Raw genomic sequence first — 27,915 nt, forward strand, 5'->3', positions numbered from 1 at the left:
TTCATCTCACTCAGAGGTTTCCAACACATTTTATTTTGCTGACCACCAATTTGCAGCTTCTAAGGACCAACACGGTTATCAGTCCCTACCCAATGTCCAGTTAATTTCAGTTCTGCTGCAGCCCCTTGGTCCTACACACTGAAGTTAATGGCTTGAGTTCCAGTAACATGTGCAAAGAGGCTGCGCTTTGGCTCCTGAAGGAGGACGAGTCCAAGGTAGAGCCTCTTCCAGGGCTTTGCTCCCGCGTGGTGGTTTCCTTTGACAAGAAGTTGAGCCATTCTCGACTTTGGTGCCTGTAGGCAGGAAGCGCTCAGATGCGGGCGGTGGGACATGCGGGGACAGTGTGACACCTGAGGAGAGGAGCCTCTCCTACTGGGTCAGTAGGTGAAAATAAAAGGAAGCCTCTGTTTTTAAGGAACACGGATAAACACCTTTTTAGATCACCTATTTGTTCTAGAACTACAAAATTTAATTCAAGAAAATATAGGTCCCGTGAAAGACTTGAAAGTTTTATAAAACTAAAATCTAGTTTTCCCCCAATAAATTGTATTTTAGCCAAAACCCTCTTGATGCTTCTAAAATAATACTAAACGGGGCATCTGATTATACAAGAGCAATAAAAAAAAATTAAATATTTATTTGAATAACAAGTTGAAGTTCAAGCTGCATGGTTGGCCAATGCAGGTTTCCACACAGATCACAGGAAGCGTGCATGGAAAAGTACTGGCGCAAGGGACAAAATAATGCTAAGAATCAGGCTAAACAGCTGGATTTTAGGGAAACAAAAGGTCTGAAATCACTATACAAAATATAAAATGTATTAAACACGACTATCCACAGAACAGTCTTTATTATTGATTATATTTAAAAATTATTTGTGTAGTTAATTATATGCTGACTTGTAAATGAATATTATACATGAACCCCCTTTCAGAGGCAAATCCTTGCTGTGCTATTGAACATCTAATTACATTGCAAAAAGTGTCCTTTTTTGCTATCAATAAAGAAAACAGTTAATGATACTACTGTAAGTATTAGGAAGGCTACAAAAAAAAGAAAGAACATTTCTTTTTTGTCTTCAAAGTGCTTTCCATGCAGTTAAGCACTTGCCTGGTTTAGCTGAATGCACCCTTGGGTCAAAGAGATGCTCTTGAATTAGAAGACTAGAAGGATTCATGCAACCCTCTTGCTACTGGGACACCATTGTGTCACTCCCTCACCAATCCTGTCTTTCCAGAATACCATTTCAGACACTTCAAAAAGGATCGGGCGGATAATGATAAATACACATAAAATGAAAAGACACAAACTGCTATACACTACGACAGGTAATGTCTGTGCTACGTGAAAGCACCTTTAAAAAGAGCCTACTCGGCGAGAGATAAGTGTCTAAAGATTCAAAATGAATCAACAGTATTGGATAACAATATAATTCTCAACTCAGAAGCTGCCTCAAGATTAGGTGCATCTTCAGTTAATGTAACGGGAAAAAAAGGCAATGGATTTTATTTGATTAATTGCATCCACTCACAAATCGACCTAAGGTCACCAGATGTGTAGACACAATGAGATTTTTCGTTGTTGTTTATAGTCTTTAATTGAAATGATGATAAAGGAAATAGAGCTATTTAAAAACAAAACCACACAGCTGCCTTGGCCTAGATTACGAGGTGGCACCGGGTGTGGGGTTCACATTCTGGGTGGCCACCTGCGGTGCGACCTCAATAATCCGGGGCTTGTCTATGATCCTGGCTGTGCGGTTACCCTTCTCCACGATCCCAATAATCCATGCTTGGTGGCCTTCACCATACTTGGGGGACTTGATCTCTGCACAGAATCGAGCTGCTTGCTCACGCGGTAGACAGATCAGGAGGCCGCCTGGCAAAAGGGAAAGGGAGAAAAAAGGAGCACCGTTAGCGGCGATGCTGTCGTCTCCCCAGAAGAGAGGTCTGCACTGCCTGCGGCTATTCCGCAGACCGCGCTGTGGAGTCGCTGACTGATTCCTCGCTCAACTACTATTCCTCGCTCAACTACTGTATTTCAAAACACACACAACAACAAACTTTTAAGTCATGAAAACACCCTCCTTGTGAATCATCTGATGCTGTGTAGGAGCGAAGTGTCTGAGACGCAGCAACGTATGTGGTGCCAATCTTTCCCAGGCAATGCTTGAAAAGATTAACAAAAGAGAACCTTTCATTTTCAATCTGATTCTCTACATGGAGTCCTCAGTTTATCAAAAAAGGCTTTTCATTTTTTTTTTTTTTTATTTAAAAACTAAGGCCAAATAGGAAAAGGAGTACGTCAAGGGTGTATACTGTCACCCTGCTTATTTAACTTATATGCAGAGTACATCATGAGAAACTCTGGGCTGGAAGAACCACAAGCTGGAATCAAGATTGCCGGGAGAAGTATCAATAACCTCAGATATGCAGATGACACCACCCTTATGGCAGAAAGTGAAGAGGAACTAAAAAGCCTCTTGATGAAAGTGAAAGTGGAGAGTGAAAAAGTTGGCTTAAAGCTCAACATTCAGAAAACGAAGATCATGTGGCATCTGGTCCCATCACTTCATGGGAAATAGATGGGGAAACAGTGGAAACAGTGTCAGACTTTATTTTTGGGGGCTCCAAAATCACTGCAGATGGTGACTGCAGCCATGAAATTAAAAGGCGCTTACTCCTTGGAAGGAAAGTTATGACCAACCTAGACAGCATATTCAAAAGCAGAGACATTACTTTGCCAACTAAGGTCCGTCTAGTCAAGGCTATGGTTTTTCCTGTGGTCATGTATGGATGTGAGAGTTGGACTGTGAAGAAGGCTGAGTGTCGAAGAATTGATGTTTTTGAACTGTGGTGCTAGAGAAGACTCTTGAGAGTCCCTTGGACTGCAAGGAGATCCAACCAGTCCATTCTGAAGATCAGCCCTGGGATTTCTTTGGAAGGACTGATGCTAAAGCTGAAACTCCAGTACTTTGGCCACCTCATGCAAAGAGTTGACTCACTGGAAAAGACTCTGATGCTGGGAGGGATTGGGGGCAGGAGGAGAAGGGGATGACAGAGGATGAGATGGCTGGATGGCATCACTGACTCGATGGACGTGAGTCTCAGTGAACTCTGGGAGTTGGTGATGGACAGGAAGGCCTGGCATGCTGCAATTCATGGGGTCGCAAAGAGTGGGACACGACTGAGCGACTGAACTGAACTGAACTGAAGGCCATAAAAGTGTGTGTGCCTCAAAGTATCTAGGTTCTGTCACGGGCTCTGTCATTAACTTCAAAATAGAAAAATACAAAATATGTGAAAATAAATCTTCATTGGTACCCGAGTAGCTAGGCCAGAATAATTTAATGTATTTATAAGTAGAAGAAACACAATGGGAAAAAAATATATATGACCTTTTACAAAAAATGAGACACTTCTCATTTTTTAATAGAGACAAACTATATTAGTTGGTAGTATTCATTAGTTTATTCACACTGATTCTACACCTGCCAGGCAGCAGGTGCTGCTCTACCAACAGTTCAGCTACCCTCTTGTAGCATACTTCGAGGAAGTGGATTTCGTGATTTTGAGGTCAGGAAGCGGCAGGGTCCTCTCTATGGCTGAGAGGCCCACCTGAGACGACCCCCACCATCCCCATCCCCAGGGCTGGTGCATGGGTCGGGCTTCGTGGTCTTAGCTTCTAGGGGTCAGAATTTCTTATGACCACCAGGCCAACCTCAGACTGACTACCTAGGGGTTCAGTCTAGGCATGGGTACCAGATGTTTCAACTCTTTTACCAGGACAGGGAAACTTCCTGAGTTATAGAGGAAGTATAACAGAAGTAAGAGAGACTAGGGGGAGGAAGGTGCGGGGGGTGGGGGATAGAACTGAAAGGATGAAACAGAGTCCAGGTAAAGAAAAAAAAAAGGGGGGGGGGACAAAAAGAAAAATGGTAATTTGGAGATATCATATACTATTTCATTCTTAAAACACTAATTTTAGACTTTTTCAAGGAAAAAATACAGCCTCGTCAGTGTAACCTATGGATACATTAGCTATTTCTTGAGTTTCCAATGGAAACTAGGGGATGACCTATTTTCCCCTTCTTCCCATCCCATCACCAAACACTGGACTGAAAACAACGCTGCTCATCACAGGAAGGATGGCATGAAGACACTGTGGCAGACGGCAGCAGGCTGAAGATGCTCCCAGCCAAGACCTCACACCTTGGGGCCCTACTGCTGGACCTGGCTTCCTCCTCCTCAGGGAGGTCCCACTGGCCTCACTAGCATTAACCCCTGACCCGGGCCAGGGCCCTGGTACCTGATGTCTCTGGGCAGGTCCCGTGCATGAGCCCAAACATGTTTCCGCAGGCCTTGCTCACAGCTGCCATCTTGGCCAGGACGGGAAGGTTGTGAATCACAAAGGACACCTCGTTCCTCTGCTGTTTGGCCAGGTTCTGTGCGTGGCCCAGAATCCCGAAGCCTGTGATGTCGGTAGCCGCATGGGCGTTGAATGTGTGCATGAGTCCTGCCGCTGCCGGAGGACAGAGAAGCCTTTGTCATCTGGTGTCATGAACAGAGACTCCTAGAAAACACCCCTCCTCAACTCAAAATCTTACGATGCTTTGGTCTCAAAACTGCTAATTCATCAGGAAGATGGCATACAGGAATGATGAAAGCTGGATTTTTAAGATCAGTAAAACCTGGAGTGAAATTCTGAAAGTTGGTTTTGTAGTTCATTTTGAATCACTCAGAACAGCAGCTTCAACCAACAGTAAAGCCCTAGTAAACCAAAATATCTGTAGGGAGGAAATGCTACCTCAATGAAAGATAAATCTGTCATACTCTCCTAAAATCAAAGAACAAGACCTTTTAAGACTGTCTGATCTAAATTCAAGGTACATTCCTGGTATCTGAAAGGTTAATCTTTTATTTTTTAATTAAAAAAATTAGTACATTTTTTAGAATAGTCTTAGGTTTACAGAAAATTTAGCAGAAAGTTGCCATACTGTCCCTACCCCCCAGCCATCTCTCCTACAGTAACAGCCAGCATCAGTGTGCTGCCTTGACAGGTCAGGACTCATACGTTACTGTTAACTCCAGTTCACAGTTTACACTGGGGTTCACTCTTGATGTCTATGCGTGCAGCAGATGTATGAGCTCGTGTATCCAGTCATTAGAGTATCATAGAGTATTTTCACTTCCTTGGAAATCCCAAGTTCCACCTTTTCACCCACTCCTCCAACCCTTGATCTTTCAACTTTCTCCATCATTTTGCCTTTTCCAAAAGGTCAGAGTTGGAATTATACAGAATTTGATCTTTTTGGATTGATATCTTTCACTCAGTAATGTGTTCTTAAGGCTCCTCCATGTCGTGATAATTCTCTTCAGCACCGAGCAATATTCCACTGTTTAGATGGACACAGTTTATTTATATATTTACCAACTACTGAAGGACTTTAATATTTATATTAATTTATATAAATATAAATTTATATATTTACCAACTACTTCCAAGTTTTGGCAATTTTGAATAAACCTACGACAAACATCCATGTGCAGGCTTTTGGGTGGATAGAAGCTTTCAATTCATTTGAGCAAATACCAAGGCACACAACTGCTATATCATATTAGCAGATTTAGTTTTGTATGAAACTGCCAAACTATCTTCCAAAGCAGCTGTACCATTTTGCATTCCCATCAGCAATGGGTTGTCCACACCCTCGCCAGCATTTGGTATTGACTTTAGCTATTCTAGTAGATGTGCAATTCCCTAATGACATATGATGTGGAGCATCTTTTCATATAATTATTTGCCATCAGTATATCTTCTTTGGTGAGGTGTCTGCTCAGCTCTCTCCACCCACCCCCCCCAACCGTTTTTTAATTGGGTTTTCTTATTGTTGGGTCTCAAGAGTTCTTTGCCAATTCTGGATACCAGTCCTCTGTCACATGTGTTTTGTAAAGATTTTCTTCCAGTCTGTGGCTTGTCTTTTCATCCTCAGTCTCTTCTATAGAGAAGTTTTTTATATTAAATAAGTCCAACTTGTCCATTTTTTTTTAATGGATTTGTGCTTCTGGTGTTATCTCAGTAGCTATTATCAAACCCAAGATCACCCAAGTTTTCTCCTATGTCATCTTCTAGGAGTTTAGCATGTTTGCATTTAGGTCTACAATCCATTTTGAGTTTATTTTTATGATGGGTTTAAGACCTGTGTCCAGATTCATTTTTTACCTATGGATGTCTAATTTTTCAAGAACCATTTATTTAAAAGATTTATCCTTTGCTCCTTTGTCAAAAATCAGTTTAACTATACTTATTCAGGCCCATTTCTCAGCTTTCTATTCTATTCCACTGATCTCTCTTTTTTAACCAACAACATACTATCTTGATGTCTGCAGTTTTATATGAAGTCTTGAAGTCAGGAGGTGTCAGTCCTCCAACCTCAACACTGTGTTGGCTGTTCTGGGTCCACTGCTTTTCCATGTAAACTTCAGAATCAGTTTGCTGATACTCACAAAATAACTTGCTAGAACTGCAGTTGGGATTGCATTATACCTATAGTTGGGAAGAACTAACATCTTGACAATACTGAGTTCTATCCACGTGCACGGAATACCTCCATTTATTTACATCTTTAATTTGTATCATCAGTTTTATAGTTTTCCTCATACAGAAATTGGACATGTTTTTAGAGTCGCACCTATGTATTTCATTTTGGGGATGGGGAGAGTAACTGAATTTCTAATTTTTAAAAACTAAGTGTCTTTCTCATGAAATGAAATATGCCGTATGTTTACAGAAGTGTTCTGGGGTAAATGCTTTCTCTTTTTTTGGCTACACTAGGTCTTCGTTGCTGTGCTCGGGCTTCTCACTGCAGTGGCTTCTCGTTGCAGAGCACAGACTGTAGGGCGTGTGGGCTTCAGTATTTGTGGCATGCAGGCTTACTTGCTCCATGGCATGAAGAATCTTCCAGGACTGGGGACTGAACCTGTGTCCCCTGCATTGGCAGGCAAATTCTTATCCACTATACCACTAGCAAAGACCTGCTTTTTGATATACATTTTCTCTCTTTGGGCTTCCCTGGTGGCTCAGAAAGTAAAGAATCCACCTACAATGCAGGAGACCTGGGTTCGATCCCTGGGTCAGAAAGATCCCCTGGAGAAGGGAATGGCTACCCACTCCAGTATTCTTGGCTGGGAAATCCCACAGACAGAGGAGTGTGGCGGGAGGCAGTCCACGGGGTCCCAAAGAGTTGGACGTAACTTAGTGACTAAGCACAAGTTCATCAAATCTCTTGTTTATCTTTCCTTAGACCAGAATCTTTTACTTAGGTATATCCTCAACAACACACGCTGAGAGGAGAATTGACCCCATTCTGGTTCATAGTGCTAGCTAAGCAACAGGCCATCCTATTCACATACCTACACCTGGCACAGTGGGGCAGTCAAGGACATTTAGCAAAGCCATAACCTCCACTTCAGCTCTTCCCGACGCCGTCCTAGACAAGCTCTGAGTACCAGAGTGGACAGGAGGACACACTGAATCCTAAAGTCAGTAAGTGTGTGTCAGGCGCTCAGTCGTGTCCGACTCTGTGACCCTGTGGACTGTAGCCTGCCAGGCTCCTATATATCCACGGAATTCTCCAGCAAGAATGCTGGAGTGGGTAGCCATTCCCTTCTCCCTCCTGACCCAGGGATCGAACCCAGGTCTCTTGCATTGCAGGCAGATTCTTTACCACCTGAGCCACTAGGGAAAAGGGATTCTACTTTTAAGGTATTGGTCACCACTTCTCTTATATAGGGAATGACTGTTGCTAATTTTTATTATAAAAATTTCAGTGAAACACAAAAGCAGAGAGAGGAGCACACCACCATGAATTCCCACATACCTAACAATACCCAGCCTCAAGTGTTACCACCAGTCTGCTGGGGTCTCATCTTTTCCTGCCTGCTTGCTGGGGGATGTGAGAGGTGATATGGAAACTTTGAAGCCAACCCCAGTCATGTCCCTTAGCTATCAGTATTTCTATGTGTGCCTCTAAAAGATAAAAAAACTTGTAACAGCCACAATATCATTATCATACCAACAAAATGAACACTACATTTGATTGCTCTCTCTGAAACGTCACAACAGTTCCCTCTCAGTGTCATTTATTTGTGGAGACTGAGCCACTTTTTCCTACAGCATCTCCTCCATTCTGGATTTGGGGATCTTCTCCGATGCGAGCATGTTCTACCATCTTCCCTATTTCCTGTACTGGTGTTTAGGACTGAGGCTCGAAGAGACTCAGGTTCTTTTTTTCTGGCAAGAATCCTTCATGGGGAATGGGGGGAGAAATATCATCAACATGAACCTTTCACCAAAAGCTTCTAGCAGCCACTGATGTTTTTTTGTGTTGAGGTTCATTTAATCAAGGGACAGCAAAAATGGCAACTCTGTAATTCAACCATTCTTCCTGTATTTATATGATTTCGATAAATTTTTTAGAAAATTCGGTTTCCCTGAAAATCACTCTATACAAGACAGGTAAAATAAAAGGATGACCACTTTTATTTTAGAACAAGTTGGTGACCCAGGTGACCAAAAAGTTTTAATTATCATTTGTTTAGATACTTGATATGGTCACTCTGGTCTTTGATATTCAAACTGTACCCTCCACTCCCATGAAGTGGGAGCCCCCTGAAACTGTGGGGATGTGACACCACACTTCCAGGCACAGGAAATCAAGCTTATCTTCTGTACTTCCTGCCCCAGAGCTGGAACCTGCCATTTCCCCAGGGAGTCCTGGTACTTTTTAGTGGAAAACAGTAACTTTCCGACCAGGGGCAATAAGACTTCACCCTTCACTGCTTCTAGGTCTTTTCAACAGGTTCAGAAATAAACATTTTCAGAGAAAAAAAATAATTCTGAGTTCACACTGATAATTCAAAATTAAAGATGATAGTTTTTAATTAATTTAAAACTGTCTTACTTCTCTTACTTAGATCGTCTTACTTCTCTCTAAAAGTCTTTGTTCCTAATTACATTCACTTATTTATCTCAATATACAACATTCTCACAAACACAAACCCACTGACAACAATGAAATATTTTTGTGGATTTTTGTCTTAAGGATGTACACAGAAAATACCAGGCTCAAAGAGATCTGAAATAATTCTTCTTCATGTCATTTTGCCACTAGCTTAGACGTACGTTGGACAAGCTTAAAAAATTTGGTTTGGATTCATAAAATATGCTCTTTTCATTTAATTTTTAAGTATAGAAAACTACATAAAACATTTGTTTCCAAGTTGAACTTATGAAACAAAGCATGTTCAGAGGGTCTGCTTCCTCCCTGTTCTCTTGTATATGTAATAATTGTTGTTAATGACTTATTTTTCCAGTTTCTTTTTGAAAGTATAAAATACACATTATTACTTCGTATTTATTTATGAACACACAAAACGTAGCATACTACATATATGCTCTGTCCTTCGCTTTTTTCACTGGCCATATCCTACAGATAGCTTCCTGGTAATAAAGCTCTCTCATTCCTTTTTCTAGGGAATAGAATTCCACTGTGCATGGAGACTAGACAATCCCAGTCAGTCACCCAGTGATGGACCTTTAGAGTGCACCCTTCTTTTGCGTGTTGTACACATGTTATTTCATATTTTGGCCACTGTAGCTTTGGGATAGACTCACGGAAGTGGGAATTCTGGGTCAAAATAAACGTACACTTAATTTTGCTGCATACGACCAAAGTGTTCTGCCATATCCCTATCAAGAATGTCTAAAACTTAAGGATAGAGGACTCTTGAGTGCACAAATATAAGTAAACTAATAATCTATATAAGTAAAACTAAATCCATTACAAATCACTTTCTAAGTGTTAAACTACTTAATTTGAAGGACAAAAAAAAAAAAACTTCTTAAACATGGCACAGTAAAAGAAGTAGGAATGAAAAACCTTTAAGTGATGAGAATATCAGAGAACAAAGAATTAAATAATTACAATTCAACTTAATTTGGAATAAAGCTAAAGACATACTCTTGGAATGCAGGAAAAAAAAATTACAGAAAAATTTTATCTCAAAATAAATTGTTCAAAAGTAGGCAAAAGGCAAATTAGTTACAGCATATTGTTTTGATAGAACATCTAGCCATTAAAAATCATGTGTATTAGAATATATAATATGGAAAAAAGAATTTAGTAATATTAAGAATAAAAGCAAATTCCAGGGACTTTCCTGGTGGTCCAGTGGGTAAGACTATGCAATTCCACTACAGGGGGCATGGGTTCGGTCCCTCCCTGGGTGGGGAACTAAGATCTGGCATGCCGCTCCATGACCTGCTCCCACCAAATTCCAAATACAAGTAAAATGTATGCTAACCATTAGTTTACAACATCAACAATAAGATAAAAGTAAACTACCAACCAACCAAACCTGGATAAAAATCTTAGAAAAATACATAAAAGTATTAACAGAACTTATTTTGGGGTGGTGGGACTATGAACAATGTTTTTCTTTTACTTTTGATATTTTCTAAAAACTTTCCTATAATAAGCATATGATTTTTTTTCCTCTAAAGCAAATCACATTTACCCTGTGCTTATGTCAAGAACACGCAACGTGTCTGGATTCCCACCAGGGCTCTATGCACTAACAGAAGGGGCTGTGCAGTCACTGGCCAAACCTGGCTGATGGCCAGTTCCTCCAGCTAAGATTTTTTTTTAAAAAAACAATGTTAAAAGAGTCATGAGGGGAAAAAAAATCAGTGCAACTGAGACTGTGGCCCACAAAGCCTGAAAGAGCTCCCTTCCTGCGTCTTAGAAAGCTTGCTGATCCAGCCCAGCCGTACCTGTCCTGTTGAGCCTAGCCATGTTCATCATCGCCTCCTGGTACGCCAGCTCCACATCCTCCTGGGTGACCACTAGCTTGATTTTATTCCATTTCTCAGGCTGATGACAGGAACACAGATGAGGGAGCCAAGAGAAAAAATGTGATCAATCTTTGTTTCTAACCACTGAAACAGCCTGTTTTTTCCTTAGTCATCTTGAGGAGTTTTACTTATCTAATTCTGCACACAAAATTAAGTTTTCTAACTCCCCACTCCCCCAACCCCCATTATTATTATTTTAGGTGTCCGCTAGACGTTATTATCACGGCATCTTCTCTGCTCTCAGCTGCACCTCTGTAGTCCAACACTGCAGTTTACTGGAAACGTGAAACCAGGATAGTTGTGAATGTCCTTAGGTTCTCCTCTTCATCTCCCCTTGTAAGCTGATGGCTCACAATTTTCATGTTTTCGTGTTAACTGTGTTAATATTCTTACTGACTCTCCCTGAATTCTGAGAGCAAATGAATGGGACAAATGAATGGGAAAGAACTTCAACTTAGCATTGGCTCCAATGACGTTGAGAGTGAGCACACAGCACATCCTCTGAAACGCCACTGTCTTCCCTCTTCTTCCCAAGTCTGATAGTCAAAGAGCCTAGCGTCACGATGCTGGGTTCACGACATACAGTCATGGTACACTAATGGCCAGCATTCATGAATTCACTCATTTTTAGCAACACTCAATAATCTACCGCCCAATGGAAATCTATTTCTGTGTACCTCCCTTATTCCCTGTCCCTCAGCTCTCCCCAAGAGGTAACAACAATTCTGAATTTTATACTTGTCATTTTCCCGCCTTTTGAAAAGCAGTATCCTCATACATACAGACGCCCAAACAATACTCTTTGGTTGCTTCCGACCTTTATGAAAGGGTATCACTCTGTTACTTAGTCTTTGAAACTTGCTTTTTTCCAGTTCTGAGCACCTTTAAGAAATTGGTAAAAAGCAAAGTCCTGTGGTCTGATTGACAAGTGATCATACTAGATGGGAAATGTCCCCATCATTGCTGAATAAGAAGGGAAAAATATCTAAAGAATATGGCCTCCTTAGAGATTCTCTCTGCTGTGTGTCAAATTAAGATCTATCCGATTGATGAGTAACATAAAATTACTCTTTTTCAATTGTTTCTCAGGACTAGTGGTTTCAGATGTCAATTGCAGAAATTGAAAGCACTGCGATATGTGAGAATATACCACAGTCATTCATTTTTGAGTTGCTACAGCAATGAAAAAAGTCTTAAAGGAAGAATGATTGATCATACTGCAGTAGAAAGTGACTCAGGATAAGTATCTTTATATTCTAGATGCTTTCTCCATAAGATGATTATTTATCAAAAGGTTCTGATTCACTAATTAGCTTAAAAAGATAAAACATGCAACCAGAAATGACCAAAAAACTCATGACTAAAATAATTTAAATTGTCAATAAGCCTGGCCTTATTTATACCTCAAATATCAAACTTTGCACACATTCTCTTATGTATTAATTTTCAGTGATAAGATACAGCCAGCTTAGTAACTAATGAACAGATAAACTCAACTGTTTCCTATATTCTCTTCATGGAGTAGTCTGAACTTTAAGCACTTGATACATGAAACTTGGATTTAATATAAGAATAGGGACAACTCCCAGGATTTCTGTAAGGTCTAGATTGACACTATACTCTCTGGTACTACAACTAGAAGAGTGCATTAAAAAAAATTTTTTTTTTAACTATGTATGAATTTATTTGCCTGGCCAGGTCTTAGTTGTAGTACATGAGATCTTTAGTTGCAGCATGCAGCATCTCTAGTTGGGGCATGTGGGATCAGGTTCCCTGACCAGGGATCGAACCCAGGGCCCCCTACACTGGGAGCATGGAGTCTTAGCAATGGGACCACCAGGGGAGTCCTCAAGAGCTCATCTGAGAAGACACACTGCTGACACCGGAAGGTGAAGGTCACTTACAATATCCAGCCACTGGTGCACAGCCACGGCCACTTGCGTCCCCAAAGGTTTTGTCAGGACAAGCACGTCACCCGGCACTGCATTATCCGGCCTGAAGAAGAGAACACTGGCAGTTTCTCATCAAATTAACCAAGGAGATAAGCTCACCATCGGTCAAACAAAAGAAAGAAAAGGCTAGGAAAACCACATGTGTGTTTGCAGTCACTTACTCATATTTAAGCCAACTTCTGCCATGTATTGACAGGAGAGCTTTACCATTTACTATTGGGGCGACTGATGAACAAAACAAAGCATTCAATGAAAAGTGGAGAGGCCACGACTTCAACACTCAGGACAATGACTTCCTAGTTTCCCAAAAAGGCAAACTGCTTAGACTTCAAAGACATCATCAGGCCCTGATTCAGTCATGCTCTGTACTTTTCAACACAGATCCACCAGGGTTCTGGGGCAACAAGACTTCTGAAACAAACACTGTTCTTTCTTTTTTACAATCACTTATATAGCAGAGATGCGGGTGGGCTTTCTCAGGCTGCTCCATTATGGGTCTAATGTTTTGGTAATTCTACCATCAGTGCGTCAAATTCACAGTTATGACCAGTAAGTTTCCTTGGTACCCAGGGTCCCTGGTTAGGCCCTGTCTTAAAGACAGAAGGCAAATACCAAAAAAAAAAGGCACCCCTAAAAACACAAAGATTGCGCCCCTGAACAAAACTCCTGTCTCATTAAGTACCCTCATGACTAGCACTCATGTCTTTCTTGTCCTGGTTCAAGGAACTGTCCACACAGTCGTCTGGTCCCCCGACAGTGGACAACAATCATCCACGTGGGTTAAAAACCTGCAGGCACACCCTTTCACGCTTCTGGAATTGTGAAACACATGGACCCGGCACCCGCTCACAAAACTCACTCCACAAATGGAGCTTCTGATTCCTTCAGAGAACAGGGCAAGGTGGTTTTCTCAATAAGATTTTAATAATTTTCTTAATTAGGTTTTCTCAAACACAAAAAGTGACAACTTGTGTTAAGAGAGAAACTTCTCCAAAGACCTGGCAATGGCCTGAAGGCACATGAAAAGATGCTCTTAGCATTAGCCATCAGGGAGATGCAAATCAAAACCCACTGAGGTATCATCTCACACCCACTAAGACAGCTATTATCAAAAACAACAGTAAAGAAGCGGGTGATGCTGCTATAAAAATACATGTGCCAGCTTTCGGTGTGGGCATACATTCCAGTTCCCAGGCGCAGATATCTAAGAATTACTGGGTCATGTGGTGACTACTGAACCTGAGGAACAAAACCAGCCGCACCATTTTACATTCCCCACAGCCATGGACAAGGTCTGCGGTGTCGCCACATCCTCACCAAGACTTGTTTACTGTCTTTTTGATACCTATGTCCACACAGGAAACTTGCACAAAATGTTCACAGCAGCATCACTCACAACAGGTGGAAATAACCCAGAGGCCTGTGGCCTATGAATGGATGAACACACTGTGGTCTGTCCATACAATGGAGTGTTTGTTATTCAGCCATACACAGGATTGAAGTACCCAACACACGTGCAACATGGGGAACCCTGAAAACAGGCTAGGTGAAAGAAGCCGGACATAAAACATCACTTGTTGCATGGTTCCATTTATATGAAATGTCCAAAACAGGCAAATCCATGAGACCGGAAGTAGATTTGTGGATTTTAGGGAATGGGCGAGGAGGGAGTTAGTAGTAGCTGCTATGAATACGAGGTTTCTTTTTCAGGAGATGAAAATGTTCTGGAATTGGACAGTGGTGATGGTTATGTAAGTCTATGAATACTAAAAACCAATAACTGTATACTTTAAAAAACTGCATTTTATGTTATGTGAAATTTTGGGAAGCGAACCAGGCCAGGTGACATGAAACAAAAAAACGACTTACATGATAAACTCGTTGGGCTGGCAGACAGTCGTAGCCACACCTCCTAAAACAATCCAGGGGTTTAGCACTGTTTGGCCGCCTGTTACAGACGTTCCTGCCTCCTCTGCTGCATCTTTAAAACCCTGTATAATTAGGGGCATCACTTTATCCCTTTCCTAGGGTTTAAAAGGAAAATTAAAAGTCACATCACTCAGCTGAAAACCTGGAAAAGAGAGTCTATACACTTACAGCTATGAAAAGATCATAAACCAGAAAAGATCATAAAACCAGAGTTTCCAGAAGAGGAAGGGAGTAACAGAAAGAGCTCACTTTTGTTACAGAGTGAGTAACAGCTCACTCTGTAGCCCTTTTATCACAAGTTGGAAGAGGCTGCAGGTTACAATGTGAATGGAGCTTGGACAACAGAAGTGAACTCTGGAAATGGGCTGGGTGTTCAGGGCTGCCTGCATCTGAATGGGCTCTCTACATGGTCCTCAACCACCCAAGACCAGCTCACGTGCACCCCCACGTCTGCCCCAGAAGGCTGTGTCCAAGCAGAGGCCCAAGAGCACCTTGTGGGGGCAGACAAGAGCCTACTGAACGCTCAATTCTTATGCACAGGGCGAACTATGGCAGGGCGTGGGGATGAAACCAAATACCTGTCAAAAATAATCTAAACAGGAATTCACCTCTGAGTCAAAGAACAGGTCAGGCAGGGAGGCCACAGATGCTCCAGGTGAGCAGTGGGACACCCCGACCCCACCACTGTCTATGTCACCATCCAGTGACCAAAGGGAAGGGTGACGGCCTTGGTGCCACAGCCTGGCTGGAAAGCTCCTACTCACCCTGTCAGTCATTTTATTACTGACTCCAAGGAGCATCAGCATGTTGTCGCACTCCGTGACCCCCATGGCGTAGAGGTCACTGAGGACGTTGGCACAGGCTATCCTGCCCTGGAAGAGAAGGGAGATGTGAGTGGGGACCCCAGGGGACTTTCCGGGGCAGGCACAGAGAGCTGAGCTGCCCAGAGGCACCCGGGAGGGGACTTTCCAGGATGTGGGCCTCAGCAGCTGTGCTTCACACACTCGCTGCCTTTCCTCCACCACAGAACCAAGCTCAGACATTCCTGCCACCACCTCTCCTCCATGCAGCACGGAGCATTTCCATGTTCTTCACCATTCTAAAACATCAGGAGAAAGCTGCCATTTATTTAGGTGCAGAACCCAGAGCAGGGAGATGGTGGAGAGAAGTGGGCATGAAGCAGATGGTTGCAGAGGAGCCAGACTGGAAATGCTGGGGAACAAACATCTTAAAGAAAATGTGCAAACAGTCACTTACCCTGAACAGATTCTTAAAAAGGGCCAACTTTTATTGGTTACAGAGAAGATGGGTTTTATGTACTCAGAGAAATTTTTGGACTGCTTTCCAAAGTTGTATGAGATAAACAGGAAAATCATCTTGGTTAAAAAAAAAAATAGAAGAAATGAACAACACCTAGCCCTGAAACCAGATTGTTTTCTAAGAAAAAGGGAGGCAATTCCTAGTAAACTATATAGTTTTATTGAGGAACTTTGAACTAGTACTCAATAGAAAGGTGGAAAATAAAATAGAAAATAATTTCTAGTTATTTTAATAATTATTAATAATATTAATAATTATTTATAAAAAACAAAAGATTTTCTACTGCCGACGGAGATTGAAAAAGGTTTTTAAAGTTGCCTTTCTCTAAATAGCAAAGGAGAAAATGACAAACTTTTCTTTTGACATAAGAGTAATCAAACTGCAAGTTACTATATCACTTCCAGTGGCCATTTCATTGCTGGTTTATCGTTATGTTGTCTTACAACTTCCAGGCAGGCTGGCAGGGAGCTGGATCGCCTCCTGTGACTCACTCACGAGGCAACAGGGGCAGTGTGGTTGGCATGCTGGGAGGTGCCAACCACAGGCCAGGCTGCAGAGGTGTGCTGCCCCCTCTGTGCTAGGCTCTCAGGTCCTTCCGCGAGATGCTGGGAGAATGCATTCTGGTTCCAGCCACCTGGGCCCCCAGTCAGATAGGACTGCCTAACTATGGCATGTTAGTCATAACATGCCATAGCGCATGACTTCTGGATGATGGTGACTCCCGTCTTTGCAGGCATCGGGACGGACACCCGTGGCGTGCATGGGAGCACTGCTTTAGAGGAGAGACAGCTGGCTATGTGGGTAGGAGACAGGTTTCTGGGAGCCCATGTGTTTCTTGTTCACCTGAGTGGTGAACACTCCATCCTCGCCTTGTTCCCAGTGCCCTTGGCACCAGGAGGGGCCTTTGGCACTTTCCTACGGATAAGATGTTCCCAATCTCTTCATTGGCTCCTCCCAGCTGCCAGGGTGCAAGGAAGGGTCCAGCTGGGTAGATGGAGGGGCTGCTGGCAGCAACCCCACAATGAGCAGGTGGGGGATCTGAGCGGAGCGTGATCAGCAGGGAGACCCATGGGTTACCCTATGGAATACAGACATGGTGAGAGGCGTGACCAGAATTAGGATCAATGGTTAAGTTCATTGTGATGAGATGCTAAGCTCAATTTCTGGACAGAGACATGCAGGATCTGTCCTATTACAAAGGATAGTGAAACACAGGAAAAGTGGAGTTTACAAATGTCAAAGAAAAACATGGACAAGGAAACAAAAGGAGAAAACTAGAAACACATCATTCCATAGACAGACTGAACAGGTGCTTTGGCAGAAAGACGTGCGCAGGTACGAGAGCAGCAGGGGACACCCCACATCCGCCCTGCCTGCCTCACGCACGGTACCAAGTGTGAGCAAGGGAGCAATCAAGTCAGACCCTCAATGGCAGAGTCATGGTGGGAGGAATAACAGTCTGTACAGAACAAAAACAAAAACAAACACACACACACACACACACACGTACAAAACCCAGCCACCACTCCAAACCCAATGAGCAAGCAATTCCAGATGTAAAAGTACATAGGGTCAAACTCACCATCATGTAAGGGTCATCAACGATGGGATAAATGTAATCTGTGGTTTGAACCAAGGAAAGGCCGCCATGCCTCAGAGGAATGACACAGGTGTCCATCCCGATGCCTGCAAAGAGGGAGTCACCATCATCCAGAAGTCAACAGGAGAGTGGGGTCATTTTGTACCTTCAGTGCTCTGACAGGAGGGGTTTTGCACAGGACTCTTATGGAACACTGCTCACTGCCAACAAAGCAATGTGTTTCCTATCAAGAAGTGTAACCGAAATAAATGTGAAACAAAACCAGCTTAAGATAGCAAACGAGAAGACAATTTGTTAGTTGTGAAGACTCAACTTCAACATGGTACAATTTTGAGACTCTAATGATGCCTTGAAGACAAATTTTCCTTTCTTTTACTGTTATCATGTGATTGGCACCACGGAGAATTTCCGTAAAGATGAGAACAGCACAGAAGGAACTTGGGTTGTCTTCTCCATAGTTAGCCAAGAGTACATCTTTGGGTATCATTCTGTTTTTCCAACAGAAAATCTGTAAAATATTTTACACATATAAAATGCTAATCCACATTTTAGTAAAAAATGACGGAAAAAGGACAAAGCTAGAACAAGTATTCATCGACTCTAATCAAGCACGCACATGAGCACTGTGGTGCCCACGGGATCTTACACTTGATGGCTATTTAGAAATAATTCCCCTTTTCCTGAGATTGGTTTAGAAACAGTCAAGACTAGTTACTGTAGGTCATATTTCTTAAAAAAAAAAAAAAAATCACTTGCAATGCAAACACTACGTGCTTTCCCAACACATCTATCAAGGGGACACCCCCCGGCCCTTAGGAAGCATTTCGACTTTGCAACACAATGGGCAAAGGACAAATCAGGAGGAAGTACAAAAGGAGGCAGGTAGATTCACCCAGAATCCCAAACGAAACAAGAATAAATCACACCCAAATCCCACAGAGACGACCACCTGTGAGCTTTCACAATTGCCCCCGCAGACAGGCTGAGTCCCAGGGGCAGTCTGTCAAGGTCTGATCCATTATTACTAATACAGAAATAAAATCAAGTTTAGTAAAACATCACTCTGTGATGGCAGGCTGATTTTTTTATTACCACACTAGATGGCAAAGCAGAAACTCTTGGTGGAAGATCCAGTTAGGGAATAGAAGGTTTTGTTTCAGAATGGCAAGCCTTACAAATTTGTGACCATGGAACACTCCTTACCAGCGATCAGAAAGTGTGCAACAGTTCATCTCATTCGGTGCATGTGCACAAAAATGCCCACTAATGATACTCTGCAGCACTCAAGTGGAAACAGGGCAAGAACCACAATTAAACTCACATGATTCTCCTGAAACCGATCATTCCAACAACTGGGTATTCCAAATACATTACTATTCACTTTGGAAAAGAGGGAAGGTTCCCTTTTAGGTTTCCATATAAACTACAGGTCTATAGAAAGAGACACTAAAAAAGAGTTGCTGAAAGTTAGCTTTAAATATTTCCCAACATGGGAATCTTAAACTTGAATTCAATCTTGATTTGTAGAGCAGTTAATTTCTCTGTCTATCCAGCATCAGAGAGTGTGACCATGACTCCTGAGCACACTCCTGGGGCTGACAAGAAGCTCCCATCACCCACATATCCTCTCTCCACGAGGACACCACTGCATGCTTAGGAGGGTCTAGCGCTGTCCACATGGGAACTGCCAGCCACACATGGTAAGATATGGCAATTTCAGAGTGACACGCGCTGCCAAGTGTAAAACACACATTCAGTTTTAAACACTTGGACCTGAGAAAAATCTCAGCTAGCATCTCGTTAGCAATGTTTTATATTAATTATGCATCCAAATGACATTTTTATATATAAAGTTAAAATATAGTAGAATTAAATTCACCTGAACTGGACATGGAACAACAGACTGGTTCCAAATAGGAAAAGGAGTACGTCAAGGCTGTATATTGTCACCCTGCTTATTTAACTTATATGCAGAGTACATCATGAGAAACTATGGGCTGGAAGAACCACAAGCTGGAATCAAGATTGCCAGGAGAAATATCAATAACCTCAGATATGCAAATGACACCACCCTTATGGCAGAAAGTGAAGAGGAATTAAAAAGCCTCTTGATGAAAGTGAAAGCGGAGAGTGAAAAAGTTGGCTTAAAGCTCAACGTTCAGAAAACTAAGATCACGGCATCTGGTCCCATCACTTTATGGGAAATAGATGGGGAAACAGTGGAAACAGTGTCAGACTTTATTTTTCTGGGCTCCAAAATCACTGCAGATGGTGACTGCAGCCATGAAATTAAAAGACGTTTACTCCTTGGAAGAAAAGTTATGACCAAGCTAGATAGTTTATTGAAAAACAGAGATATTACTTTACCAACAAAGGTCCATCTAGTCAAGGCTATGGTTTTTCCAGTGGTCATGTATGGATGTGAGAGTTGGACTGTGAAGAAAGCTGAGCGCCAAAGAATTGATGCTTTTGAACTGTGGTGTTGGAGAAGACTCTTGAGAGTCCCTTGGACTGCAAGATCAACCAGTCCATCCTAAAGGAGATCAGTCCTAGGTATTCACTGGAGGGACTGATGCTGAAGCTGAAGCTGAAACTCCAATACTTTGGCCACCTGATTCAAAGAGCTGACTCATTGGAAAAGACCCTGATGCTGAGAGGGATTGGGGGTAGGAGGAGAAGGGGACGACAGAGGATGAGATGGCTGGATGGCATAACTGGCTCAATGGACGTGAGTCTGGGTGAACTCCGGGAGTTGGTGATGGACAGGGAGGCCTGGCGTGCTGTGATTCATAGGGTCGCAAAGAATCAGACATGCCTGAGCGACTGAATTAAACTGATAGATTTTTTAAAACTATTTATTTACTTATATGACCGTGCTGGGTGGTCTTAACTTTAGCATCAGGATCTTCTGTCGCAGAATGTGACTGCTTAGTTGTGGCATGTGGGATCTAATTCCTCAATCAGGTATCGAACCCAGGCCGCCTGCATTAGGAGCAAGAAGTTTTAGCTACTGGACCACCAGGGAAGTCCCTGATTCTTTTTTTTTTTTAATGGAACTACCTGTAGTAGAAAAATTTAAATGACACAGCGGGCTTATCTCATCTTTCTTTGGGACAGCACTAGTCTGTAGTGAGTGGTTTACAAATCCCCTATCAAATTTCAAGAAAAGAAGACAGAGAGGGTGAGCCTAGGATAGGCCATGGGATTTGAAAAGGAGTATATCAAGTATGAGAGAGCAGGACAGAGGCACAGCATAGGTGGAAATAAAGGAAGATGCCAGAGTGGAGGAAGCCTCAAATACAGAGCAGAGTGTGCTTAATCAGTGGCTGAAGGGGAATTCTAGAAGGTTTCAGCAAGACTGAAGCCATCCAGCAAAAAAATTAAAAATAAATTAAAAAAAATAACCTAAATCATCAAACTACCTCCATAGCCAGCAGCCGTCAACATGTGACAAAGCTCATGCATCAGCAACAGATGTACCAAGTGGTTTTTTTTTTTTTAAGAATTTTGAAAAAATTATTTATTTGGCTGAGCTGGGTCTTAGTTGCCATACATGGGATCTAGTTCCCTGCTGCTACTGCTGCTGCTGCTGCTAAGTTGCTTCAGTCGTGTCCGACTCTGTGCAACCCCATAGATGGCAGCCCAACAGGCTCCCCCATCCCTGAGATTCTCCAGGCAAGAACACTGGAGTGGGTTGCCATTTCCTTCTCCAATGCATGAAAGTGAAAAGTGAAAGTGAAGTCGCTCAGTCGTGTCTGACTCTTAGCGACCCCATGGACTGCAGCCTACCAGGCTCCTCCGTCCATGGGATTTGGCAAGAGTACTGGAGTGGGTTGCCATTGCCTTCTCCCTGAGCAGGGATCAAACCTGGGCAGAGTCTTAGCCACTGGACCACCATGGAAGTCCCACATGTACCAACTTCCAATACATACTTATCATTAACAGTTCGTCAGATACAATAAACATGTATCTTTAACAACTGTTATGGCTTATCCTTAGAATGCCGAAAATACGACACTTTTAGAAAAAATTTAAAAACACGTCAACAGACTTATGTGTATACATACATACCTTATACGTAAAAACATGTATGTATTATGTATGTGGGTGCAGATATGGTGCACATACATACACAGATAATTTCTGGTACTCAGAACAGTTGCAAACTACAGGTATTATTAGCCGATATTACAGATGGGGAAACTGAGGCTCAGGAGGGTTAAGAAGAGTGTACAGAGTAACACTTATTATCTCTTTCTCCTGGCCTGTTCCCTTGCTGTCACTGCTGAGTTACAGCTGATGCAGCTTCTTTCCCCACAAACATGTCTGGACTGAAAAATCAGATGACAAGCAGTATGGTGAGCAGAGGAATGGAAAAATGTGGATTTCAAGTTCTGACCCCCACCAAATGACAGGAAACAGGCTACCCAGCTTTCCTGAGCACCACAGGGCTGCTGGAAGGACCAACTGCCTGAGTGCTCAATAAGTCAACGAGGGCAGTTACAGAGGGGAATTACTGCTTTATCCATAAAGTTGCTGCTGTTGTTTTTATTTAATTATTTATTTGGTTGTGTTGGGTCTTAACTGCGGCACTCAGAATCTTCACTGCATCACGCAGCATCTTTTGCTGCGGTGCATGGACTCCAGAGCTCATGGGCTTCAGTACCTGCGGCACACGGGCTCGAGAGTGCGCCAGCTCAGTAACTGTAGGCTGCAGGCTTAGTTGATCCGAAGCATGTGGAATCTTAGTTCACCCACCAGGGACCGAACCTTTGTCTCCTGCATTGCAAGGGGGATTCTTAACCACTGGACCATCAGAGAAGTCCCATCCATGAGGTTTTTACTGCATTTGTTGGTGCCCAAAGTTATCTAACGATTTTCTCAGTGTATTCTCATTCCTTGACAAGTAAGCTGACATCCACTCCACCTCATTCACATGTTATTTTTCCACACTGAGACATTAGATAGATGAAGACGGTTTTCTTTTTCTATAATTTATTTGGCTACACCGGGTCTTAGTTGTGGCATATGGGATCTAGTTCCCTGACCAGGGACTGAACACGGACTCCTTGCATTGGAAGCTCGACGTCTTAGCCAAGGATCCCCAAGGAATTCCCAAGGGCAGTTTTCTAACTGAGCTCCTAGGAGCCCTTACAGGCCCTGAGAGTGCAGGAAGTGAGTTTTCCTCTCTTCCACCAAAAGCAACTCTGCTTTATACAATCAGGAAAGAAAGGAGTACCCTGGGTTCAAAACCAACGTTATGAGACAGTGTGATCATATATAGGCAAAAAGAAAGGCAATTAAAACCTTATGCAGGAAAACTAATCAAGTCACACACTGTAACTACAAAACATCCACAAGCTCCTAAAATATACAACTAACACTCAAAAGGCAAAGTGATCACAAGTCTTGCATCACATACTGAACAAAGCACACACAGAAGCTAACAGACATCCCAGCAGCTGAGACTTTCTTTCTGAGCTCAATGTTTAGGGAAGGGTAAATCACTAAGAACATCAGGAACTGGATCAAGGAAACACAGCTCTCAAGTCCAGATGTCAAGCTGGGGTCAAGTATAGACCCAGTCCAGTGTTCCCGCCTTCTATGTTTGGAGCACTTTTCTTCTCCCTCCTCCCATGGGAACTTTTCTAGTGATGCCTATTGCAGAGGAGCCCTGAGTTCCCCCCAACCCAGTCACTGTTCTCCCAGTCCTGTACAAGGATGCAGAACCACTATCTTTTCTAATCTGATTGAATAAAAAATACCTTAACAGTTGTCTCAATCATATACTTTAAAGTTTAAAAATGGTTACAGCACATTCCTTGATGCTTTTCAAGTAGTTCCTCCAAATAAGTTATAAGGTAAGTTACCATTGCTTTGCTCTGAATCCTTCTTGCAGAATTTTTTTTTTTTTAAAGGGACATGGGAAAAGAGAACTCCAGTTTTTGACTCACTAACAATGCATCCAAGATGCTCTACTTGGGAAATATGAAAGAAAACAGTGGTTCACATACCAAGTCTTGGCATAACTGCTCCAAGAAACTGCTCATCTTCTTGGAAGTGGTTCTCCTGTAAGGACTCCAGCAATTTCTGCAGGACATCTTGGGGCACTTTGCAGCCAGTGCCCTTCAGTTCAGTGAATCTGGTTAACCGGAAACTCTTGTCCAATTCATAACTTTCCGGGTTAAAGGACTCCCGTGCAGACATGGTTCTTGGGCCCACACACCTCACGGCCGGGCTCCTCCCCTCCCTCTACTACGCAGCTGGTTTCTTTATAGATCCACCTGGGTAGCACCAAAACACAAAGACACCATTGAGTTCTCACCAGTACTTGTCAAGAATCAAGTGAATATATGACAGTGAAAAGTAAACATGAAATGGGCTGAAATCACCAAGACCATAGGAAAATAGCCATCTGGGGCCAGAATGGTTTGACACAGTGATGTATAAGCCAGGTAAGTCTTAAAAAGTGACTGTACCATTAGAGACACGTTCTGCGTCTGTGTTGTTATAATTGTGGCTGCGAGGGGCAGCCAAGAAGACAGAACTATGGGCCAGCTGGCTTACAGGACACAGTGCCATCTTGAGCAAAAAGTCCCAAACGTTCTTCTAGCTGGTGGCATTACAGGAAAACGAGTCACTTCACCTATCAACCAGGAAGTACTATGGTTTAGAAATGAGATGCCCTGGCTAACGTGACTTTTCAGGAAGACCTTTTGCTATCTAAAAGAAAAATAAAATACCTAACAGGCATTTTTGGTGAAATGGAAGTTGATGGATATGCATTTGATGAAATTCTTTATGATGCTAAATTCGATTTTAGAAAAATAGATTTTGATTCTAAGTCAGAAGTACACAAAATCATCCAAAACTAATAGGAAGCCTGTCTAAAGAACACAATTTGAAACCTGGAATGGCTGTTTTAACACAGCAAGGTTCATTTTCTACAACAGAGCAGTGGAAAGTTAGTTCTCTGATGTTTTAATTCAGTGCTATTTCCTAGAAAGCAAATGCTGCCCAACTAACTAGTAAACACACATCATTGACAAAGTATACTACTCCTCCTTAGTGTTTCATTGCAGATCTATAGTGATAAACTGTACTAAATCACTAGCATTTATAGTTCGGGTTACCACTGGAGGTTTCTGGAACAAATCTTTCTAAGTTTGAAGCCTTGGGGCTAAATGAAAACCTTTCCTGCGCTCCCGGGGTTTATAAACTTCCAGATTGATGCTTTATTGGGCACAGAATAACAGACACCCCAAGTTTTAAGGTCAGTTTCCCCTATAAAATTCATGTTTAAGAACATAATTCCCATTTATAGAGTTTTCGATCCCTTGGGAAGCACATCACTCATTTAAAATAAATCTCACAAAGCCTGAGTTCAGGCAGTCATCCAAACTGTCTTTACAAAACCATGTTTGGGGTGAGCAATGATTTTGGTTTGCAACCTACAACTAACTGTAAAGGAGTGAACCTTCCGACAGTCCAAGAAAACACTTGTGCAAAAGGAGGGCGCGAGGCTAATCAAGTTACAGACATGGGAATTCTGAAGCCATTTTACAGCTGGGAAAGTCCAAGAGCACTTTGACTTGGAAGGGTTTGCAACAAAAACAACAGTCCTTTCCTCACCAAATGCCTCGCACTTAACACCGCCTCACTCCTACCAGGGGCAGAAAAAAATCCAACTCACGAGGCATCCAGTTATTTTCCTACCTCCAATCCCTATCCAAAAATAAAGGCGGGGAGGGGAATCTGGAATTCAGGAGACTAGCTTCCTTTTAAATCTTCCAAGATTTTTAACGGCAAAAAGTTTAAAACACCTTAAGCCCAGAAGGCACTCAGGAGTTTCAAAATTCCAAATAGAATGAGGGACGTAGATCACACAAATCTCAATCCAAAAAAAAAAAAAAAATCTTACTTTTTTTGGAGATGGGGGGGCCCTGCAGAAAGGTGAAATTAATGGCGGGGCGGGGGGTGGGTTGCATAATATGCAGTCCACTAGAACCCCAAAGCCGCCTGTTTACACCTTTAAAAAACAATGACATGAATATTTAAAGCAACGGTTAACCCTTTCTTTCCCAGCCACGTTTTAATTTTTTCAAACGAGGGCGCCAAGCGGGCCGCAGAGCCGGGGGAGCGCGGTGAGTGGGGGCGGGAAAGAGGGCAGCCCCGGCCCGGTACCTACCTCCCCCAAGGTCCCCAAGCCCCGGAAACAAACAACGGGGAGGACGCGGCGACTTGGGCGCAAGGGGCGCGTGCCCAGCGGGAAGCACACGTCGGGGCGGCGGAGGGCAGCGCTCGGGTACACCTTAAATCCCTGGCTGCCGCCTCTAAAGGCCACCCGGGCCCAGATTCTTTGTGCGGCGCGGCCAGGAGGAGGCGGAGCGGGGCAGCCGACGAGGCCATGCCCGCCCAACCGCTCTCTGTCCCGGCGGCAGCGGGAACCGCGCGGCCCAGGCCGCGGGGAGGGCGCGAGGCCCGCACGGTCCCACTAGCCGCGATGGGTCTTCGAGTTCGCGGGCCGGCCAGGCCGGGGCGCCAGGCGTCAGGAGGCGCCCGCGGGGCCGAAGAGAGGGCGCGCGCGGGCGGGGGGGAGGCGGGGAGGGCCTGAAGGCGCCGCGCCCCGGGGACCGGGCTGGGCTCTCTCGCCGCGCGCGCGGGCCGCCGCCGCACAAAAAATGTCGGCGGGCGAAAAAATTAACCCCTGCGTCGCCGCCGCCGCCCTCCCCCTCCACTCCTCCCCCGCCCTCTCCTCCCTCCCTCCTTCCCCGGCCCCGCGCGGCGGCCGCGGCGCCGGCGGCCGCGGCGGCGCGGGCGGTGCTTCTTTTTTAAAGCGGCCCCACCAAGCCCTGGCTCGGCCCCTCTCCAGGCAGCGCTGCAGAGCGCCGGTCGTGCACGGCTCCCGGCGCGCCCGGGCGGCCCGCGGGGGGATCCGCACGGCCGCCCTGGGCCTGCGGACAAATATTCCCCTTTAAGCCTGGTGTCTCGCCCCCCCTCCCCGAGCCAGGCGCTTACCGGTTCGCTTTGCGCCCTCCGCCTCCTCCCGCGAACGGGACTCCGCCGCTCCCACAATGCACCGGGCGCGGCCGGGCTCCCTTAAGCGTCGCCTGAATAAAAAGGCCTCTCCCGGCGGCGGCGCGGAGGGCGGGAGGGCCCCGGGCCGCGCCTGGGCGCCGCGGGGGCTCGGCCTGGCTCGGCGGGCCCCTGCCGGGAACCAGGGCCGCCGCGCTCCGCCGTGCGCCGCGCGCTAGGGGCCTTTAAGGGCCGGCTCCCTCCCTTTAAGAGGCGGCGGGCCGCGGCCGGAGCGGCTCGGTGGCTGCGTGCGGCCCGGGAAAGGGGGCGGGGGCGATGTGCAGGCCCGAGCGCGGCAATGATTGGTCTCGGGGGAGGGGTGGGGGGTTGCAAGCCCGAGGAGCGGTGGCATCCGTTGCACGATGCAAAAAGGATTGATTTCAAAAGTTGCGAGTTGCATTGGCAGCAGCCTTTGGCGCCCGGGCCACCTCCTTTTCCTTGACCCGCTGGAAGGGCCGGGAATGTTTCCCAAAACCTGGCGGGGTTCAACCGTGCTGCGTTCTGCGGGACGCTGTACCTGCTCCCCGAGCGCTGCCGTCGTTCCTACCGGCAGACAATGAGCACGGAGACGATTTGAAAGTCGGGTGAGAGCAGAGGGAATGCCCCCTCTGCCGCGACGAAAGACTTAGAAACACAGACGGCGCGTTTGATTAATAACGACTCTCCCTTCTATTGTTCAGCCTGGCTCGGGAGATCACACGAGCCTTGGTGAACACGCACACGTGCTGCGAAGTTTCTTGAACGTTTCATGCGTTTGGTAGGAAGTCAGAGATTAAGGTTCCTCAGTTACATTGTTTGCTCTCCACAGGTCCAAGTCAACATGGCAGCCTAGTACCGCATGTGTTTGAATGAACACCCAAGGGAGAGATTCAGCTTCTGAGATTACTTTTTTCAGGTTTTCAACTTTCTAATACGTTGCTGAAGACAATAAAGTAAAATGCTTTCCTACGACGCCTTTTCGTGCTTCCCTTGAAACCGAGAAGTTGGAAACTGACCAATCTTTTCTAGAGTGGTTCAGCATTTTCCAAATATATTTCGGAGCAGGAGTGTTTTTTGTTTTTTTAACCAAAAGGTGCTGTAGGTTCTGTTGTCAGGTTTGTAGGCTACGCAGATGCCTGTTTCATT

General features: G+C 44.2%; 1 protein-coding gene across 3 annotated transcripts; it reads right to left on the minus strand.

Annotated features, from left to right (window-relative positions):
• On the minus strand, positions 1–26,982 carry SEPHS1 (selenophosphate synthetase 1). 3 transcript variants are annotated; one of them, XM_055543851.1, is made up of 9 exons: positions 26,734–26,950; positions 23,730–23,999; positions 17,698–17,801; positions 15,560–15,667; positions 14,736–14,890; positions 12,819–12,909; positions 10,834–10,933; positions 4,309–4,521; positions 1–1,878 (listed from the first exon to the last, which is right to left on the minus strand). In XM_055543851.1, the coding sequence occupies exons 2-9, from the start codon at positions 23,920–23,922 to the stop codon at positions 1,664–1,666; spliced, it is 1,179 nt and encodes a 392-aa protein (XP_055399826.1). In that variant the 5' UTR covers positions 23,923–23,999; positions 26,734–26,950; the 3' UTR covers positions 1–1,663. The 3 variants fall into 3 exon arrangements, with proteins under 3 accessions (XP_055399826.1, XP_055399827.1, XP_055399828.1); XM_055543852.1 differs by lacking the exon at positions 26,734–26,950 and adding an exon at positions 25,904–26,038; XM_055543853.1 differs by lacking the exon at positions 4,309–4,521 and having other exon boundaries at positions 26,734–26,982.
• Between the last annotated feature and the right edge of the window lie 933 nt (positions 26,983–27,915).

Source organism: Bubalus kerabau, chromosome 13, assembly GCF_029407905.1.
Source record: "Bubalus kerabau isolate K-KA32 ecotype Philippines breed swamp buffalo chromosome 13, PCC_UOA_SB_1v2, whole genome shotgun sequence".
Classification (NCBI taxonomy): domain Eukaryota; kingdom Metazoa; phylum Chordata; class Mammalia; order Artiodactyla; family Bovidae; genus Bubalus; species Bubalus kerabau.